The 21,975-nt window shown below is 38.9% G+C and overlaps 1 protein-coding gene across 1 annotated transcript in view; it reads right to left on the reverse strand.

Annotated features, from left to right (window-relative positions):
- The window catches only part of Znf804b (zinc finger protein 804B), a 516,344-nt gene extending 495,480 nt beyond the window's left edge, over positions 1–20,864 (reverse strand). The window contains exon 1 of the mRNA XM_063243160.1: positions 20,619–20,864. Within this exon, the coding sequence (XP_063099230.1) occupies positions 20,619–20,726 (108 nt within the window). The 5' untranslated portion in view covers positions 20,727–20,864. The remainder of the gene's footprint in view (positions 1–20,618) is intronic.
- Positions 20,865–21,975: the final 1,111 nt, after the last annotated feature.

The following is a 21,975-nucleotide window of genomic DNA, read 5'->3' on the forward strand; positions in this document are numbered from 1 at the left end:
TCATTTCCCAGCTCTGGCTGAGGCCTTGCAGCAATTTCTACCCTTGAACCCTTCCAACCAATTCTTATTTTTCAATTAAATGCTGTGAGAATTTTTTCTCCTCTTTCAGCAAATGATACCTAAGTACTCTGACATTTTTCACAGCAACCAATAGGAACACTTCTAAGTTCCAAGTCAGAAAATCCATCTCAGATTTTCTGCTAACTGTGACCTTGAGAAAGCTGTTTCATCTCTGGGCCTCAGTTTTGTCAACTGTAAATTGAATGAGCACTCATACAGTAAGTGAGACAGATCACAAATGAAAATAACCAGAACTTCCATCTTTTTTTTGAATAAACTGATTTTGGACTAAGGGATGCAGGTTTTCACTTCCCATCATGCAGTGAGGACAACCGGCTTGTGACAAGGACATAAGGTGGTATGTGTGAATTCTGACCAGCAGCCCAGAGAGACTTCAGGACTGCCAGGCAAATTAGTCAAGCTGGTGATACAGGATGCTTCAGCAGCAATGACTCAGGAGTCTGAAGATATTCCAAAGACTAGAACTCATCCTAGCAGGAAAGCACAGGTTATTATTAATATTTAGGATGGGTTAAGTCCTTAAACAGACCTTTGCTACTGCTCTTAATATCCTTGGGAGGAATCTGAGCTACCATTTAATAAATGTTTAAAGACCAACTCAGACAACTGGACCCAGATTAATTAACTCTTATTAGTATGCATTATGGATGTCTTACTTATATTCTTCAATAATAATGTGAACATTAGAAAATTACTCCACCATTGAAATTAAATGGCTTATATAGAAGAAATTTTTATTACTACATAAAGCTAAAATTCTAAGATGAAAATGAACTTATGTCACTTTTATGCGTTTTATTTTCACTATATGTTTTTAACAAGAAATTAGTTGCTGAATTATATGTGCTTTAAGGAATGAGGTAGTAATGCCAATGTGTCTTGTCATATGAAATATGTAAATTTATTTTTAATATTCCCACTGATGAACAGAGCTAGTATAGACAAAAATAAAAAGTATGGAATAGGAAAGGATGCAAGTATTTTTATTTTTATTTACGAAGAGAGATCATTTGAGATTGTCAAATAACTATTTGGAGTTTATACAATAAAATTACTGAAATTTATGAGATAAAACTGTTGAAATGTGTTTACTACATTTTTTAATTGTTTTACATTTTTAGTGTCTTCAGGTTCTCAGAAAGTGTCTACTTTTTGTATAATTTCTAACAGCAAGAATATTAACCATTGTATTCTTACTAAAGAAAATGTATGAACATTAATTGATTATGCCAACACATTAATTGCTATGGGTATGAATATTTCTCTCAATTTTTATCTTTTTATTTTTATACATGTAGATATACAAATTTTTACTTTAACTTAGTATTTCTATTTCAAGCACTTTATTCAATCAAGAGTAAATGAGTAAAGAAATAAATGACTGAAGGACAAAATGGACAGAGTTTTATTTCTACTAAGCTAGAGATGACAGGCTACTTATGTCTAGAGAAAGCAAATGCTTCCCACATTTCCACAGAGATATTTCACAGAGGATATCCACAAGAGTTTCTAGTGGAAAAAGGAAAGCACAGAAAATGAGCAAGTCATAAAACCTTCCAAAGCTTCCAGCCTCAGTGAGATAAAGAGGTACAGTGAGTGGACTTAGGTGTAATAACTTCACAATGTAAAGGTGCACGAAAAATTCATGAGCTGCTCATTTAAAATATGTATCCTAGCACCCACCAAGTCATTCTGATTCATGAACTCCAATTTAGGGCTTCGATCTGCACTATAACCCCAACAATGATGGAAATGAGCTCCGAAGGCTATTCTTACTTGATTTTACTGAAAGTAACTGAATTGCCATATCTGTCATGAATTCATCAGTCTTATTTTCTATCTTTTTACTCTAGATTTAAGAAAAAGTGAAGCATAAAGAAAGTATTCTCTCTGATTGCATTTAAATCAGCCAGCTTATCCACTCTCTAGAATATGCATAAATCTTAACCTGCAGGATTTGAAAACTGAGCCATGGATACATGATCAGAAGGTCAGACCTGGACATTTAGTATGTGTGCATTTATAAATGTGCATTTTCTCTGCCACTCTAAATTATACTGAGACAGACAATATGAGCATTTCATACACACCAGTAGCTCCACCAACTAGTACGTGCCGGGCCCCATTAATCTGAGAGGATTTTCTTTTAAAGAACATGTTTGCATTCATTAAGAGGACACAGACATGGTAAGAAAGATGCAGGGGGGTACTTAAGGGTGGAAATTGGCAGATTTATTACCTGTGGAGGAATTACAAGACACTCTTTGACGTTTCATCTCAGCTTATGAATAAAGGCAATGTCTCAACCAAGGGAGAAAAACATTTAATGGAATATTAATTTAGTTTTGATATCATGTGTTTAAAGTATATATAAGAGAAAATAACCAGAGAATAACTACATCTGCCTATGAATCTAAAAGTCTAAGCGAGGGTCTAAAGAATAACCACTAACACAGACAGCTATATCTAATTCTCAGAACCTGCTGATACTATCATCCATGTCAAAGGAACCCTGCAGATGTGGGTAAGTGTTAAGTACCTTGTGACAGGGAGGTCACCAGTGTTACTCAGGTGGACCCACTCTGGTCACACAAGGAGAACTTGCAGGCTTTGAAAATGGAGCCATAAGACGAGGAAGGCAGCCTCTGGAAAGGAAGGCATCTCTGCCTGTATCTTGACTTTAGCCCACTGAGACCTCTATGAGATTCCTGGCCTGAAGAACTAGTATATAATGAATGTATCTTGTTTTAAATCACTGTTTATGCTAATTTGTTTTTGTAGCAATAGAAAACTAATATATGAGGCTTAGGTTGAGCATAAATATGTCTACCCATCCATCAGATTTCTATAGCTATGTAACAAAAAGTACATGTAACAAAAAAATCTTTCATTAATATCCCCCCCTCTAAGGGTCTGCAACCTTATAGTAATGGTATAAATGCAGTGCTGAGTATTTGTCTGCTTGTAATCAGTCCTCTTCTCACCTTTCCCATTCTCCTCTGGAGCTAGAAGCCTGTAAACTCCTGGCTAGATGCCTGAGAAGTGCATATTCCACAGTCCCTTGCCAACTGGTTTCCGGTTAGGTCAGCAATGGAAAGCACTGGGGCAGGGGGAGACAAGGAAGTCAGAAGGTAACAGCCAGGACTGTCTGGCTTCTCCTCACGGCTGCAGGTGTTTCAGCATCTTAACCCTCAGGAGTTCAAGGTCTGATGGCAGCACTGACTTTTGGGGGCCTCTGCAATAGCAGCACAACTGTGGCTGCAGCTGGCAGCTTGGGCAGCAAGTGCAGCAGCACTAGCAGGACTGAGGGCTTCTGCAGGTCTGTGAGCTCTTACAGCCTATGAAATGCAGCACTGTGGTTCCAGAAGCCAGAGTCCCAGCATTATCATCACCACTAGTGTGGATGCTGGAGACCCTCGGCAATACCATGTTTCCCTTCCATTCTCTGGTGCCATGACAGCAGTGGGTCCCCAGCAGTTACTCTGGGTAATAGCATCTTGTGCTCCTCTCTCCTGCAGGGCTTCCAACACATTTGTAATTGCATTCTGTCAGATTTCCTTATCCTGACTAGACAATGATACAAATGCTTTTGCAACAGAAAGTGGCAAATGGTACACATTGATTAAATACTTTCTTAGGTGCAAAGAACAGAACGTATCTTTTCCAAGCTCTTATTTGCACATCAATTTCAATATTTGCTCAGTGGGGATACATATGTGTAACATAGACAGCCCTGAGTCAGATATTATTTCCTTTTTTCAAATAATTTCCCACTGCAAGAAGATTTTTGTGGCGAGAAGAAAGAACGTTAGAAGGCGTGCTGACTGTTGATTAGAATTTCCGAAAGCAGTGGAAGACATTTGGGCCCAGTTATAAGTGTAGATTCCTACCAGTACAAAGATGACAGTTTTAGATTAAATATCTATCCCTATAGAAAGGAAGAAAAAAATCCTTCCACACAGCAGCAAGAGCATAATAACAACTCATCTACTTCACTCAATTTGCTCTGATAAAAACACCAAGAAAAGCAGAAAAGCCACTTCAAATGTATCGTGGCTTTGAATTAAAGCTGTAACAGGAAAGGAGGGCACACTGAGTGTTTTCATTTTAAGAACTGTGAAAACACTGGGATGCTATTTGCAACAATTGTGTTAAAGAGAATGCTAACTGGTCCCCATGCCTGTGCTTTTCTTCCCAATAAAACTCAACTACAATAAAAAGCAGTCTCCCAGGGCCATGCAAAAGAACAATTTCAACTATTCACCAACTGTTGAAGCGTTCCTCTCTCCTACTCAGTACCACAGACTTAAAGAGCCTGTGGACTGTCGCAGAAGTAACTCGTGGCCACCTTTCCCAGGCCAGACACTCTGCTAAGCGCTTACCTTTCACTGCCTCACTCTTTCCTACAATAGCTCCATCAGTATTTAAACAGGCTGGGAGGTTCACTCCATGCAGCGAAGACTCTTAAACCAATACTCCTCAGCGCTTGGGTATTCCTGATACTGGGAGACACAGGCTTCATACTCCCACTTTGTAACTGGAGGGGAAGGGGAGCTGGTTAACGCATAAAACAAAGCTTACACCAAATCGTCGCATTTCAGTAAAGGATGGCCCATAACTATGAAAGGGAACCCAGAAGACTATGGTGCAGCTGAAAAGAGTTCTATAAAGTGAACTTCCTGTCTCTCTTAACAACAAACAGATTATCACAAACTTACTATATAAGTAATTTGATCAAGGATTCAACTTTGGAACTCTTGTTTCCTTGTTTTATAAATTGCTTGTGATATTTTTAGAACAGTAACAAAAAAATCATGACTCCCTCTTTCACCTGGCACAACTGCCAGAAAGTAACTAGAATAATTGTCAGAGCAACACAGGGATGGCACTTAGTTCTTATCTTTTTTTATTTCAAAATGAAAGAATGAAAATGATGAAGAATTTCAAAAGAAAATAATAGAAAATTAAAAATGGTTAATATATTGCTTATTGTTGTCTTCAAAGTAGTTGCTCAGATTATAAGATACAGAAATGCAAAAATGATGAATAATACAAGCACAAACTATTCTTTTTGATGAACAGAGATTAGTAGTATATTTATCTATCTAGTGTGTGTATATATATATATATATAGTGTGTATATATATATAGTGTGTGTGTGTGTATATATATATATATATATATATATATTATTTTCTTTTTTCCCTCTTGCTAGTTGTTCTTACCTTTTGAACACTTACTTCCCCTTTCACTTTCACAACAGCTATGGAACATTTTGGATTTTACTTACTTTCAGTTTTGTACGCTAGGGGACAATACAATGTTTACATATGTGAGTCTGATTTATTTCATTTATGAATATGGTCTCAAGTTGCGTCCATTTACTACAAAAGCCTCAAGTTTTTCCTTCTTTATAACTGAGTAGTACTCCATTGTATACAAAGACTACATCTTTTTTATCCACTCCTCAATTGATGGGCATTTGGGTTGTTTCCAAGATTTAGCTATGACAAGTCGAAAAGTACAGTGCTCTGAAAAAGGATACTGAAGTGATATGAAGTATACCCAAGTGCTGAGGAGTACTGAAGTACTGAAGAGTAAAATGGAAAGACATCCCTTGCTCATGGATAGGAAGAACCAACACTGTGAAAATGAAGCTTAGTTCTGCAGTAGGATTTAAAGCCCGGAGTCCACCCTCCCGAGATGATTTAGCTACTTCTTGGTTACACAGCACGCTTGGTCCTTTCAGCATGGTTGGCCTTCCCCTGCCAGCCCTGCCTTCACTTACAGCCCTCGGACCCTGGGCTCACCCCACACCCTGGGTCTGCAGTAGCAGCTGACCCCTTCTTCAAGGCTGTGTGCTGGGATAACCCCTCTCACTGTTTCAGTTTTTAATTAGGATGTCTGCAGCACATAACGGTTACATTTACTGTGCAGAACTCGCACCTGCACCTAACACAGCTCAGTTCTTCTTTTCCCCTCTCTCTCCATTCCCTCTTTTTTTTTTACCAGCATCAGATTCCTTCATCTTTTAAATACTTATAAAATTAATTATCATACAAACAAGTTAACAGGCAAAGTAACAGGCCAAAAAAGAAAACATATACAACATTTAAGACAATTATTCTAAATCAGGGTACACTCTTGGACGCATTCTCCATGCTGGATTACAGCAACTTTTTTTCTTTTTTCCTCTTGTCTTTTATTTTGCTCTTTATTTATATACTGAGTTTTTCACATAAGAGATATTTATGCTTATGGTCTGACTTACTTCACTTAATGTTACTGTCTCAAGGTATATCCATTTTCCTACAAACAATCCAAGTTTATCCTGCTGTATGACAGAGTAGCACTTCACTGTGTGTGAACACCGCATTTTCTTTATCCATTCACTGTGAGGGACACATACACTGCTCCCAAGACTTAGCTATTGTGAATCACACTGCTATGAGGATGGGTGTGCATGGACCACAGTGGTATCATCTAACTAGCTCCCTTCTAAGTATTTCCCTCTCATCCTTCATTTCTCAGATGAATGAATGCTACTCTGAGAAGTCTGCAATTCTACAAGATAGAATTATCTTTCCTTGGTATTAGTTACTTTTTCTTCAGAAGAATTTGTATATTTATAGAGCTCTACTAAATAAAAACTTACTAGGTATCTTTATTCCTGCCTGTGATTTCCATCCATCCAGACACCACGCCTGCCATGTTGGCTTTCCTACCACCAGCACCTGGTACAACGCCCAGTATGTAGTGAGGGCCACAACTGGCTTCTGAAAACTTCGGCTCTGAACTCCACCAGCTTTGAAGCAGAGCCATAATTAACCTGAGAGTTTCTTCAGGGACAGGTGTCTATCTTTGGAGAAGAGTAGCACAGAGCTCCTCTGGGCAGGGTCCTCCAATCTCTCATCTTTCTGTCAGGAGCTTCCTTTTTGTGGTCCCCACACTTTCCAGTGCTCTACATCCCCTCCAAAGGAGAACATTGTATTAAACTTCATCTACACGACTCCCTCCAAATACTCGCATTATGTCTTGTAAAGTCTCTCTCCTCTTCTTTCAAGGGTCTCATACCAGAGATGTCAGGTTAATAGAAACCATTCCAGATCCTTGATTCACACTGAAGAGTAAAAACTAGCAAGATAAAAAGTCATTTCTTATGTATGGTTTTATTTAATAGCCTCTAAATTAACCACGAGGAATAGAAGAGTAGAGACAGGATCTCCTCTATGGACAGTGTCCAACTGCTCCTGACCAGACACCCCACAGGCAGACCTCCATGCAAAAGGAGACAATAAGCCATTACAGTCCATGAACCCAGTCCAGTGCTCTAACACTTTATGTTAAGGTCTAATTGTGAAATGTCCCCCAAAGACTCATGTGTTGCAAATTTATCCTACAATGCTACCAATTTCAGAGGTTGCACCTAGAGAGGTGACAGGAGCAGGAGGTTCACATTTCTTCAATGGATGAAGGTGGTCACAGGGACATGCCTCTGAAGGGTACATTTTGTCATATGCTCCTCCTTCTTCACTCTTGGATCTCTGCTTCCTTAATGCCATGAAGTGGACTGTTTTCCCCTGCCACACTCTTCTACTATGATGTTCTGACTCACTTCAAGACTGAAGCAATGAAGCCAAATTACCATGGACTATAACCTCTAAAACCATGTGCTCAAATGAGTCTTTACTCCTTAGTCTCAGGTATTTGTCACTGTGAAGAAAATCTGACTAACATACTTTCTCTTGGGTTTGGCATCTATTACTTCCCTTTCTTCCTCAGCTGATCATACTTTCTGGCCCCTAAGCTATACCCACAGCCAGACCAACAGCCATACTAGAAACTGTACCTTTAGCAGCTTTTGTGCAATCAGATGAAGTTTAAGAAACAAAAAATTCTAAGAAAATGCTAAACACAAAACCAAAAGGACAAATTGAAAAGCCTACACATCCAAGTTTAGAACCCTAAATTAATTTTAAAATCAGACCTAAGCACCCAGCACCATGAGCCAACTGCTCTCCAACAAGAGGAAGTGTGATCTCATTCTTGACCCTGTTTGGGGACTTTGTTTTCCAATTCTTTCCAAACGCATTTGGTCACTTACTAAAGCTTGAAGATAGCATCAGTTTCCAAAATGACTTGCTTAACAGGAAATTTATCTTCCTCTACTGTGATTTATGTTTCAGTTCTGCCCCATAGCCAGTAAGTACTCGGCACATAGTAAGCCTTTATCAGACGTGACTATAGTATTAATGAATGAATAAATGCCTCTTCGACTAATTTTCTTCTACTTTTAATATGAGAAATCACTGGCTCTCCCAAAACCATACGTTTTAGCTATTTTTCACCCTGCATGCTGGCTAGTTCCCACGTCTTGTCCTTGGCCTCTGCTCTCAGAGGAAGATTTCATACACTTCCCCAGGTATAGCCACACAGGTGCCCCTGACAGCTGAAATGCCAAAGTTAACCTAACTCCATGAAAACTACAAACAGAGGGAAATTAATATAAATCAAGGCCTAATGATAAAAATACTGGGAATAAATCAGATTTCTAATTGAGTTACTCACTGCATACATTTTAACTGTTTTGGAAAGTGCAGAGTCCACGCAATTGGTACTCAGATTAGAATCTCCAGAGCTTATGCCAAATACACACCCCTGATCAGGCAAGAAAAAACAGAGGTACGTTTCACCACTTAAAGTCTTCCTCCCGCTTCCATACAATGTAGGCTGCTTGTGCCTATGTTGCTTGACTCCTAGAATTACCTTTGCATACAAACATTACAGCTCTTTAAAGAACTGGAAAATAGTAGTCAAACATTAGTGAGTTGTTTCCAAATAAAGTAATAAGAAATTTTCAGGTTGCAGTTATTTCCACACCTCATGAAACACAGCACTCATCAAGAACAGAAATTGAATCCTGTGGCTATGCTTACATTCATGACTCAATGAAGAATTCAGAACTTCATAGTGTGAAATTTTGTCATATAATCAGATCACACGTTGTATTCCAGTTACTGTAAATTGAGTTTAAGACCATTAGATTAAGTGATATTTCTATATTATACAAATCTATCCAAGATCATGCCCTATGAATATTTTATGCCAATTATCATTTCTGCCTACTGATATTTTTTTAACTTGTTCTATTTCCTGTACACAATGGGTTTTCTTAGTCACATTCAGGGGCACATCTGGATGATCATAGAGAATGGAAAGGAATGTGACTTTGAAAAATAAAAAATCAAATTCTCAGCAAACAAACGTTCTCCTGGAAGGAACAAAGGTCTACTTTTATTACTTTTCCTTTAAAACACAATTTCACAATCTACCCTCTACAATGATAAGTAAGCAAATCACCAGTGATTGTCATCAAGGATTCTCCCAGCAAGATGATATAGAAGCTATGAATATATTCTATGAAACATGAATTTGAGAAGAGAAGCATTAAACTAGATTTAAAACACATTGTCTTTGTCCACTTTCTATTACTATATCACAGTTTCTAGACTGGTGTATATATGAAGAATAGAATCTTATACTAGATCACAATTCTAGAGACCAGAAATCCTGAGACTCTGCATCCACATCTTGTAGGGTTCTGGTGAGGGATACGGGTTTCCTCAACTGGGCGAATAAGGCAGAAGAACAAGTTTAAACACGCAAAGAAGCAAAGCTTGAGAGGTCTTGCTCATGACAACCCACCTTGCTGTCTCCAAGAATGAGATGCACTCCCTCCAGAAAGGAATTAAGGACCATAAAGGAATAATAATTCCATAAAGGAATTAATAACAGGACCTCTTCTTAAAGACCCCACCCCCAAAACCCTTATAAAAGGGCCATCACGTTTCAACGTGATTTTCCCTGGGGACAAGTCACTTGAAAACAACAGCATAGGTGAGCCATTCTTTAAATATAAATTCACTTAAATTAGAATTGATAAAAATGTTAGCTGTTCTTTATAATCTTTTTGACAATAATCCTGTTTCCATGGTAATGCAAAGTTGTTTTTCTGCATCCCTGCAAAATTGTAACAACTTTCTAATAATGTTTATTTATCATTTGCAAGTAAATTTCATTTTTATGAGAGGTCCAAGCTAGAGGTATTTTTGTCTTAATCACTTATTAATATCTTGCCACTAAGCACACAATTCACCTCCCCTTTCAAATAAGGAAAACACAACAAAGCTGTTCTCAATGATTTGCAAAAAACTTCAATGTCTACAGATGCTTTTAGATCTTTACATTTTAGCATGCAATAAATATTAGGCAAATTACAATGAAATAGTACACAGACATATCCTCGATGTGACCTGTATATTTTATTAGCTTAAAATTCTTACCTGATCAGTATTCTCTTGTTTCAAATAGTGAGGTCACTTCCTTCAGTCAAAATGAAAATTCTCGCCAGTTAGTTAACCACCTCTACCCAAAACTAAGAGCTTTTATTCAATAGTGGGCAGTCAGTTGAGTTGCAAATTTATGTGACTTTTTGGAAAACTCACACAATCTATTGTGTTATGTCAGTGGTTGCCTTTGGGATGGGGATATCAGGCTTCCAGTGACCTGTAATGGAGTATTAAAAATCCGTACACAGCACAGCACGGTGGCCCAGGGCTGTAATCCCAGCCCTCAGGAGACTGACACAGAGAGACTGCCAGGAGTTCAAGGCCAGCCTGGGCTACAAAGAGAGACCTGTCTGCTGGGTGCAGTGACACAGATTATAATCTCAGCACTCAGGAGGCAAGAGGATCACCAGGAGTTTCAGGCCAGTCTGGGCTGCACAGTGAGTTCAAGGCCAGCCTGAAGTACATAGTGAGACCGTGTCTCAAAAAACAAACAAAAACACGGGAAATGATCAAAAGACAACAACAAAAAAATAAATAAATAAATAAACCTACATTTATGATATGTGGCTATTTATATCTTGTTATTCTTCAATACAGTAAATAAAATTTTTATTTAGATGCCATTGTATCTACCATAGAACATTTTGAAACAACTGTACAATTGTACAATTGTAATTATTACTTTATTATCACCCTTTTTGTTTGAAACCAATAATTTGCCCCAGAAATTTGCAAATCTCCAAATCAAAGACTAAATAAATTTTAAAACAGAGTCAAAGCAGGCCTATAAAATGATGTGATTTTGATGTTCTGAAGTTTCCTTGCAGATAAGAATTACAGATGGTAATAATGAGGAACATCTGGAACAAACTCAACAGTACTTAGACTTGTGGACAGCATTCTAAACATATCGTAATGTTTTTTTAAGTTTATCATCTTACCAAGAACGTAAACACAACTAATACATGCATGGGATTGTCTGTTCACACAAAAGCTCCAGTGCTCTATGACTATCCATGAAAAATTATCCAACATCTCCAAATATTCAAAGGGACATCTGTTAACATAACAAAACCTGGTTTGCGTTAAGAAAATGACCACACAGTACATCTAGGTGGTCTCCACTCTTGAGGGTGTTACTATCTCTCTGAGTACCCCAGAAAAGTTCTAGATACAAATCAATATTTAGAAGAAGTCCAAATTGATCCCATGAACAATCACCATATCCTGCCTGACCCAAGAAAGGATAAGTGCTAACAGTGTTGCTGGAAGACGTGCGGCTCGGCAGGAAGCTAGAGAACACTGGCAATTACACAAGCTCCCAGGTTTTTCTCAAGTCCTGCAGGGGCTACTGATCAGGGAGTTGCTGTCTCTCAGTGAAAAAGAAAAGGCAGAAATATGCGTCACTGTTTTTCCCCCCTTACTACCCAAGTACTGCTCAATCTTACTCTCTTAAATACCGAGAGAATGGTTAAGTTCTTTTTTTTTTTTTTTTTTTTTTTTAATTGGTACTGGGATCAAACTCAGGACTGCCTGCTTGCAAGGCAGGTGCTTATGCTGCTGAGCTAAATCCCCAACCCCCGCTGAACTAAATTCCCAGCCCCTTGGTTAATTTCTTAATTTTTAATTCATTTTTCAGAGGCTGCTGTCTACATGTACAAATTTCACTCTGTTGTATGTAAATAAATCTTCAATCTCTCGTGGTCTTTTGTCAGCTATTGTGAAACATTTATAGAAAATAAATCACTCTGCAATATGGACTAATTAGGAAGCATTTAAATATACTGAAAGCAAGTGGCCAAATGGTCTTGGTAGATAGTAAAATGAGAATCATTACCATGAAAACAATGCCCACTTATTTCATCAGAAGACAAATCTGTAGCCTAGAGGATTCTGAGTATGAAAAAGTTTTAGGAAAAAGTCTTTCTTCCTAGAGATACTATTAGGACCAAATGGAACATACGTATACCAATTAAAGTTTTATAGAAATCTATGATATTCTATTGGCATAATTAAATTAAGAGAAAGAAAATTATCCCAAATGAATTTTTGTAAAATTAATTCAAAGATTTTCCACATCGCAGTATCAGGCATGTATGCACACATATCAACATACACAATCCAGTAATAATTGCTAATTTTTACTGGCTACTCAATGAAACCCATGCATTGGCTCAAAATTCCATACTAGAAAAAAGTGGAAACTTATAGGAAGTTATAAAATTGCTACTTAACAGCAAACCCAAGATTTTGAAATTAGTCCATTTCACTTCAAAATCTTCCTTTTTAATCCCCTACTGTAACAGTCTCCTTCTATATTTGGTCAAAAGTAATAACCCAGGCAGGTATGAGGATTCATGCCTATCATCCTAGCACTGTGCAAGGCTGAGGCAGGAGGACTGCAAGTTCAAGTCCCGCCTGAGTCATGTCTCAATCATAATCTTAATCATAATCATGGTTTGGGATGTAACTATGTGAAAAGGCCTTAGGTTCAATCCCAGTTCTGCAAATAATAATAAAAATTTAATAGTATAGCAGGTGAGGAAAAATAGATTTATGAATAATATTCCCTAGGACAAAGAAACATAAAAATTAGTATTTATATAAGATAATGTCTTTCAGTCGAGTCACATGAGATTTCCTTAAATTTCCATAACTTCAAAATATTATATAGATAAAAAGACTTGGGAGTTGACCCCAGTCATACATTCCCTAACTCTAAGCAGCTGTTAAAGCGTAACATAAACGTGAAGGTCAACAGCTACATGGAAGTTTCCACTACTCCTCATATCAGCTGCATTGTTTTGTACAACGTGCCAGTGGCCATGTCCCAAACCATGAGGGATCTAGCTATATGTTCCACAGCCTTATGCATTCATCCATCCATTTATTCATTTATGAATCAATTCAACCATCCCACAAATGCTGAGTAACATTAAACAGAGGTTGCACCAAGGGAACGAATGGTATGTACAAAGGCATTAAATCATAGCCACAGGACTCTTAAGTAGACCAGGACACCTACGGCACAGGAACATACAGAAGAAGAAGCAGACAGCCAGCCAAAGATGTAGATGAGCACTGGATTATGAAGACTCTCAAATATCACCCAAGATTGTAGACTTCTGAGATGATATGAATGTAATCATCATGCCCATGTTTCCTTACATTCAGATGAAGCAGACCCACAGGGAGTGTCACACGTGTGGAGCCACCACATTCTGCATCACGGAAAAGAAGAGTCTCGTGGTAATCTTCGGTTTAGAATGTTATTGACAGAAGAAAATGTAAATATCTTTGCCTGCCAAGGAAGATGTTAGGGAATGCAATCATTCACAGGGCAGTGGCACTCCAGGAAGAACTCAGGCAGATAGAAGGGGTCAGGGAAGGACTCCTCGTCAGGACAGGAGCAGTGCTGAGTAACAACTGTGGAAAAGCATGAAGAGGAGCCCTGCAAGCCTGCTCTGAGCAGAGGTGGAGCAGCTCTGAGTTCTGGGCTAGAGATGACAGATGATGGTCAAGGGTGAACGGTGAGTAGAAAGGAAGACAAATAGGGTCGAGTGAGGTTAGGGGGCGGTCGACAGTACTCCAAGAGCTAGTGCCTCTGCAGTCAGGAGTCCTATGCCAACAGTTATGTGTAAACCAGAAAAAGATTTTGAAACACTTGAGAGTTATTTGAAGGTAAGGAATAGGACTGACGGCAAGAAAAAGAAGGAAGACTATGTTTTAGAAAGAGCCAACTGGCGGCATCCACTTCAAAATAAACCGTGTTTGGCTTCACACACTCACAGAAAAGGGTAATAAATTTTGTCAAAAGTGATTTGCCAATTATTAAAGCCAAAAGTAGAAGCTCTTATAATATCTGAATAGAAATAAATAAAATGAATACTTTCCATGAATTATCCTCAAAACTGTTGAATACAAAACCCAGCAGGGCATGCCTGCATCTGGACATTCTATACTGGATTATTATTCATTCATAGCTTGACTTGCTTTGACAACAAACCTTAGTCATCTGAAAGAAAGCTTATGTGTTAAAGCAACTGAATATACATTTTAATAAATGAGAATCATGAGAAATAAATGAGAGCTGGACCGGGAATGGGAGAGAAGCACAGGAGACGCAGCACGTAGTCTGAAAAGCCAACCTCAGTTTCCAGCACTCTGATAACCACAGACTTGTCTCTTGGCTTCTACCATCCAAAGGAAATACAAAATGTTAGCTTTTCAGTGAAAAAGAAAAACAATGTCAAAGGTTCTCCAGGAGTACTTGTTTAATTTTAGGTATCAAAATTGAATGAAAGATGAATTTAGTTCAAGATATATTATCAGAAAACCTTTTCTTGGAAAATTAAGAACATTGGTGAATTCTAGAAAGCAAATTTAAGATCATCTTCCATTTTCAATACCATTATTTCTCATCAGGCGTAGTAATGGTACACACCTGTAATCCCAGCACTTAGCACTCAGGAAGCTGAGGCAAGGGGATCACTGTGAGTTTGAAGCCATCCTGGTACATAGTGAACTGAACTTCAGTCTAAACTACATGGTAAGATGTAGTGTGTCAGGAAAAAAATACATATATATATATATATATATATATATATATATATATATTATTTTTCACTTTTTGTCTTCAACAAACCAAACTGTCTAGTTACAACTCAGAGTCCTATCTAAACTAAAGGGTAATTCATCTTTATAAAATTTGTTTTCAAATGCCAGGCATAGTGGCACATGCTTGTAAACCCAGCACTCAGGAGGTTGGGGCAGGAAGACTACCATGAGTTCAAGGTCAGCCTGGGCTGCATAAACAAGTTCAAGGCCACTCTGGATTACACAGTGAAACCTGTCTCCAAAAAAATTGCTTTCAAGTTCAGTAATAAGAGTAATTATAATTTGAGGGTTGGCATTATTATCATCATAACTATATATTTTCATGAAAATATACCAAATACTTAATTTCTATTTACAGGCTTTATCTGCTAAGTAAGCCTCATTTGCAAATGTACAAAACGCTACGGGCCATTATTTTATAACAGTAAAGTGAAATTTCACGAAAAACTGTATTTTTTTTTTTTGAAGTTTGCTAGAGCCAGATATTTTTAAGCAAGGTAGCATTATGTTACATTTACATTACTCAAGTTATTTTCTTCAAAACAAAAAGCTATATACTACAGAGTATACTATAATGACAACATATACTGTGGTCGAACCTATTTAAATATACTTGATGGTGTTATTTGACATATGGTATACACCATTCTTGTTTCACAATCCTAACAAAGCCTTAAGCCTCCTGAAGTTTCAAACTGTAACTCTTAATGCACGAAAAATGCTGTCTGAATTTACTGCATATACGCTGTAGAACAAATATTTCAGTAGCAACACTAATTCTTTTAAAACTAGGAATAGTTAAGTTCTATCTGCAAAACTATGCCCACTTAGTGCACACATCATGACAACATACTTTGTATTTATTTCATTTCCAAATTATAAAGCATGAACTTTAAGAGTTCATCTTAAGTTTTTATCTCAAAGAAACACATGTCAAGGAACATGATCCACCAAATTTTAACTCTGAAACAAATGTCACATAATCTAACAAAATCCACAAATTACAGCAAGTTTCTGAAGTCTCATTAAACAAATTCGTTCAACCCCTAGGAGGTATATGCTCCCTAGGGAGCACACATACTAGCAGGGAGAAAAAAGGGTTGGAGAAAATGGAGAAGGTCGCTTAATGTGATAAAGGATATAAAAAAGAAAATATGTTTTAGGAATGCAGCTTCACTTTCCTGATCCAAGTATCAGAAGTTTCAATAAGGAAGAGAGCAATGTGGATTCATGAATCCAACAGGCAGAGGACTCCTGTGAAAGGCAAGTCTGCCCAGTGTCTCTGAGCTCTTCCCCGCTGCAAAGCTCTCCAGGTGCTGCACCTCCCAAGTAATTTTTCTTTGTCAGAACTTTCATTTACGGATACATATTTGCAATTTAAAGAGACCATAATGTTATAATATTTTTTTGGTCCTTTAAAAGACTTGTTCATATGTTTATACACCACCTCCTTCTCTTAGGTAATTTAGTCAAATATGTCATTGAGACAAGATCACTAAACATTAAAACTAAAAAAAAAAAAAAAATCCAAGGACCCTTTTGTAAGACTCAGATGACAACCCCAAGACTTCCTTCACATGCAATCTATTAAAAATCAATATAACAGGCATTCTCAAAAACATATATTCCTAGATATCTAACCACAGAATTCTCAGAGATAGCACTTCATAAAAAATACCATCTAATTTGTAAACTATAAAATAAAATACGTAACTATGATTATTATTAATGTTTAATCAGTATATACTTTAAATGGTAGTCTTACTATTGAGCATATATAAATAAACTATAACAAAACATACTCATGTGAATGTAAACTTGAGATTATAGTTTAGATGACATAAAATAAGAATCAACTCAAACACATTTTCGAGGCCACACAGGGCAAAGTATTATTTTACTGTTCAGATATGGTGATAGAAAAGCTTAAAAGTTGACAAAAAATGAATTAATCTCGAGATTTTTTTTCTTTAATACTCTTAACAAAGTGTTACTATTACATATTTGATGATAGACTAAAATATAAAATACAGATAACATTTGATCACAGAAAACAAGGTATCTGTGTACATCTGCCGCTATCTTTTTATAGTGTTTGGGTTTATGAACCTCTCCTACTGGTTTTTAAAGTCAGGATACAGTCTTATTATTTTAGACTTGAGAAAGGGCAGGAGATAAAAATCCTAAAATATGGTAAAATATACTTACTTTTTAAAGTATAGATTTCGCATTAGTGAATACACAATACCCTCTAATTTTTTTCTATTTTTTAATCTGTCTCTGGATTTAAGCAAAAGAAACCATCTCAAATCAATTACATTTTAATTAGGATGCAAACACAATGTGCTATTTTCCATACACACTCTCTATGAAGAATAGAGATGCAATGATAAGATATTTCTGTGTTTTTACTTTAAAGATAAAAATGGGATTTCACTCTAGGGTTTTCAGTTAACTTGAGTACTGGTTTGGGGCAAAATACTTTATTTCTGCAGCACCCAATGAAGTATTTGTTACAAGGATGCCCTAAAAGGATTCAGTACATTTTCTAAATGAAACTTTTGAAATAAAAATATATGTAAATATGCTCATTAGCCTTTAGTTTAATATCACCTGTTCAGATTTTATAGATATTGATTCAAGAATAGCAAATTTATAAAAATATTTTAAATTCACAACTGAAGGCATATCTATATGACAGGGAAATGTCAGAGTTATACTATTCAGATATATTTATAAAAGAACTATAAAGGAGAAACTATCAAAAAATGAACTGTGTATAGCCTTTCTTCCATCTATAGAAGACTACACAATAGTGCTATTCAGTAATTGTGTGGGGATTTTAGGGTTTTGTTTTTTGTTTTTTGTTTTTTTCACACCAAGGGTCGAACTCAGGACCAGGCAAGCACCTATGCTACTGAGCTAAATCCTCAGCCTAAATAATTGTGTTTTATTGACTATTAAGACTGTACTACTTTAAGCAGCTCTATTAAAACTGAAAAATGTACTATAAAATAGAAAGGACACTTCGATTAAAAGGATAAGAACCAAAGTTGAAGTATTGGAGAAGGCAACAAAAAGTAACTTTAAATCAACTGATGGTTAAAACAAACTACAGTTGTAGATAAGCTGATTCCTACAGAGTAGAATTAGTTGTTGATACAGAGGCCAAGTTTAGACCATTTTGGGCACTAAATTTGAAAAGGTGTTTACTAAATTTGAGTACATTTTTTAAAGAAAAACAGTTGATAGTATTCAGTGACTACATGATCAGTGAGCTTCACCTTTATCATGAGAGGTGAGATCAATAAATCTACGTCAACCTGAATGCAACCGGGACTTACTGCGGAATATCAATACACATATCTGTATAAATAAAGGCAAATAAATATTCATGAACACCAGAAAGTCAAGTGAGGGAATAAGACTATGTGTTATTCAATGGGAAGAGAATCTCAACTTGTGGAAGCTTCATCTTAAGAACCTATCAAGGACAGAGGATAAATGAAAATCAATTATTCCCATATGGCTCACCTCATATGAAAAACTATTCAAACCATGAAAAAGTCATGAAAATTCCATAGTAAAATATTTAAAAAGACAAGATAAATCAAATCCGTTTAGAGAGTAATCTGGGTATCTTCAAATGATGTGTAAGCAATCTAAGTACACCCACACGTATAAATATTGGCAGGAACTATCTAATGCTCTACATGTAGAGCCTTGATAACAAAGTAAATGGATTACTACCTTTGTAACACTCAGACCAGTAGTAAATAAACACCCTGTCCTACAGGTGTGGGCCTCCTCCTCACATTCACATCCACACATCCACATGTGGCATGGGTATGGCGGCCAGTTAGGCGAGTGACCAGAGGGATGCTGGAAGGTCACTTTCTGACAGAGGGACAAAAATGTCCTCTCTAAACTCCAGAGATTTTGAAAACTTAGCACTGTACTCTAATGAACTTAAATCCAGCCTGGTCATGGAGAAGTATCTCTCCCTTCACCTCAAGAATTATTAAAACATACACATGATAACACACTATCCAACAGAGATTTCCACATGGCTGTGAAGACAGCCACAGAGATTATCAGAGTGCTGGAAAACAATACCTATGAGAAAATCTCAAGTTTACAGGAGCAAATCAGCTTCGGCAGGTATCTGAAGGATTTAAACTTGCTATAAGGAAGATTCTCCTGACACTGTGGATTGTTAAACATTGTAAGCAGTTTGCTGAGACTGAGGAAATTCCAATCCTGAAAATCTGTAGATATAGGTAAAATGCAGACCTGCTGCTCAGAAGGATAGAATTTGGGCTTCACTCAACTTCAACTTCCCACGTCCTTGATGACCCTGTAAGCTTAATTCTAAGGATAATACAAACCGCGTTTTTTGTTTTTGTTTTTTTCATGTAGCACTTCTGGTTCGTTACTATTTAGTTGGGGGCAGTGCATATAAGCATGTTAAACAGTAGTCTGTCATAAAGAATCCTAGTGATATCTCAGAGTACTTGTAATATTTTCTGATTTTATTTTCCTTCTGATTTTAGATTTGTCATGCAAATCATATATAATGCTTAATCAAAGTTACATGTTGCAGTTCTGAATAACTCACCATAACGAAGTATTACACTATAGTGGAAAGAACCAAACAAAACAGGCTAATTAAGGTTTTCCTTTTTATATCAAACAGATTGAGAATAGTGTCTTCTACATTAGACGAGGAAAGTTGTTCATTAACTTTAGATTCTTGGTCACTAATAGTCTAAAACATGCATCCAGCTATGGATGTATACACACATACATACATGCATGCAATTTCTTGAAACATTTGCACCCTAAAAATTAGTTTATAGTATTAAGGAATAAATCAATAATATACCTGACTTTGATTCCGGAAACAAAGTATTTTATAAAAAAAAAAAAAAAAAAGTACTTCGGTAAGTCAGACAATAACCAAATGGAATGGTATACAAAGTTAAATCGATGCCATTCAAATTGCATGTTGACATATTTGCATATAATACAAAAACAATCCAATTTAGATTTTCACAAAGGAACCCTTTTCTTTTCCCCTTAAAGTATCCACACTGTTAAGCCTTAGATTTGATCAAGGTTTGACAACCAATACCTTTTTTTCCTTTTACCAAGGATAAGAAACAAAGTCCTTGCAGTTTATTTACTGAAAGTAACGTCAATAAAACTAATAGCAAGACATGACTTCATAAACGCACATTATAAAGTGCCACCCAAACTTTCCACACTACCCTAATCAGAGGACTCCTTTGGCTGCCTACAGCCCAGAGGAGCCACCTTCTCAGCTCTACAGTCAATCGCACTCAGCAGAGAGCTGCATCCTGAGAAGTTCAGGTCCTCAGGACTCTGCTGAAAATACCCACGTAAACACACCCTTTGCTGTGCAACTGTCAATGAACTGGGTAAACAGACATAATATACCAACAGGAGAGACTCGCGCCTGGGAAACACACCACCCACTCACTGTATCTCTCCGTCTCTGATTCTGAGGGATTCTGAGCGTGTGTGTGCGTGTGTGAGCGCGCACATTACCGGAGAGGGAGATCCGTTCTTGCAGAGAGGCCCTCGGAAGACTCCTTTAATGCCCCGGTAGTGCCCATTGCTGAGGTGTCTCGAGCTGATGACCAGGTAACAAGCCATGTGGGGCGGGCGGGAAGCGCTGCCTTAACTCCTCAGCAGGCGCGCAGCCCTCGCGCCGCAGCCTGGCGTCTGGCCGGCAGCGCGGGGCGACCGCGGCTGCCCTCCGCACGGCGACGGCGCGGCTGCAGTGGCCCGGGTGCAGAGCGCGCCCCTGCCCCTGCCCCTGCCCCTGCCCCTGCTCCGGCGCCGGCTCCCGCTGTTGCTCCAGCTTCCGCTCCAGCTCCCGTGCCAGCCGCGAGCCTGGCTGCTGCGCCGAGCGGCTGTGGGGACGGCGGCGGCCGAGCACCTGGGGGACCCGGCGCGCAGGTCCACATGCTGCGCGGGCGAGGCGGCCGTTCCACACGGGCAGGCGAGATTTGTTTTTAAGGACAACTTCCCGGGTCCGCCGGGGAGCCGGGAGCCCCCGCCCCCTTGCGCCCGCCCTGCTCGGGCGCCTCTCACGCGCCCGCGGACGCTGGGGCGCCGCCCCCCAGGCTCGGGGTTGCTGCGCGGGACCTGCGCGGCGCGGGCGGCGCGAGGAGCAGGACGGGTGAACGCTGGGGCGGGCGCGGGAACACGGGGTCCTGGGGGCGCAGGCCTGGGGGCGCGCGGGGAGGCGACGCTGGCACTGTAAACAGTGCGCTGCCGGCTGCGGTAGGGTTCTTGCCCGGATCCCGGGCCGGGTCTCCACGCCAACTTTTCGGCGTTGGGGGGCACTAGGTTGGGCCGGGGAAGGCGTGGAGAGGAAGGAGGGCGGGAGGGCTGCGCGACTCCTCGCCTCCTCCTCCCCTTGTCTGCAGCCCTTTTGCGCCTGCCACAGCCGGTGGCTTCACTCAGGCCAGGCTGGCTGCTGGACTCCTCCACAGCGGGACAGACAAGCTGAAGCAGGCGACGCGTGGAGGAGCGTGTTAGGTGCGGAACTTCTCTAAGGTCTAGAAGGCGAGCATGCCTGCACATTGATATGCACATACCTAAGAGATTCACCTCCAAGCCTTTCTGCATCCATAAAGAGACAGTTACTTGGGGTCAAAATAAGGAAGACTTCAGTGCTTTCACAGCTCCCAGCGGTCATCCTCTGTGGAGTGGTCTTTGACAGGAATTATTTTGTTTGCTGTACCTTACTGCCAGAGAGCGAGGGGCACTGAAAATAGGAGACCTGCAAGGACCAGACCCAGCTGCCCTGGTGGCCTGGCCTAAGGTCCCTGTCCCACCTCCCGCAGGCGAGGGCCAGTCATCACCTCTGCCAGCTCTGGAATGAGCTGGAAAGTTC

This window comes from Cavia porcellus, unplaced genomic scaffold (genome assembly GCF_034190915.1).
Source record: "Cavia porcellus strain 051 isolate PalLab524CR breed Dunkin Hartley unplaced genomic scaffold, mCavPor4.1 scaffold_2, whole genome shotgun sequence".
NCBI classification, from domain to species: Eukaryota; Metazoa; Chordata; class Mammalia; order Rodentia; family Caviidae; genus Cavia; species Cavia porcellus.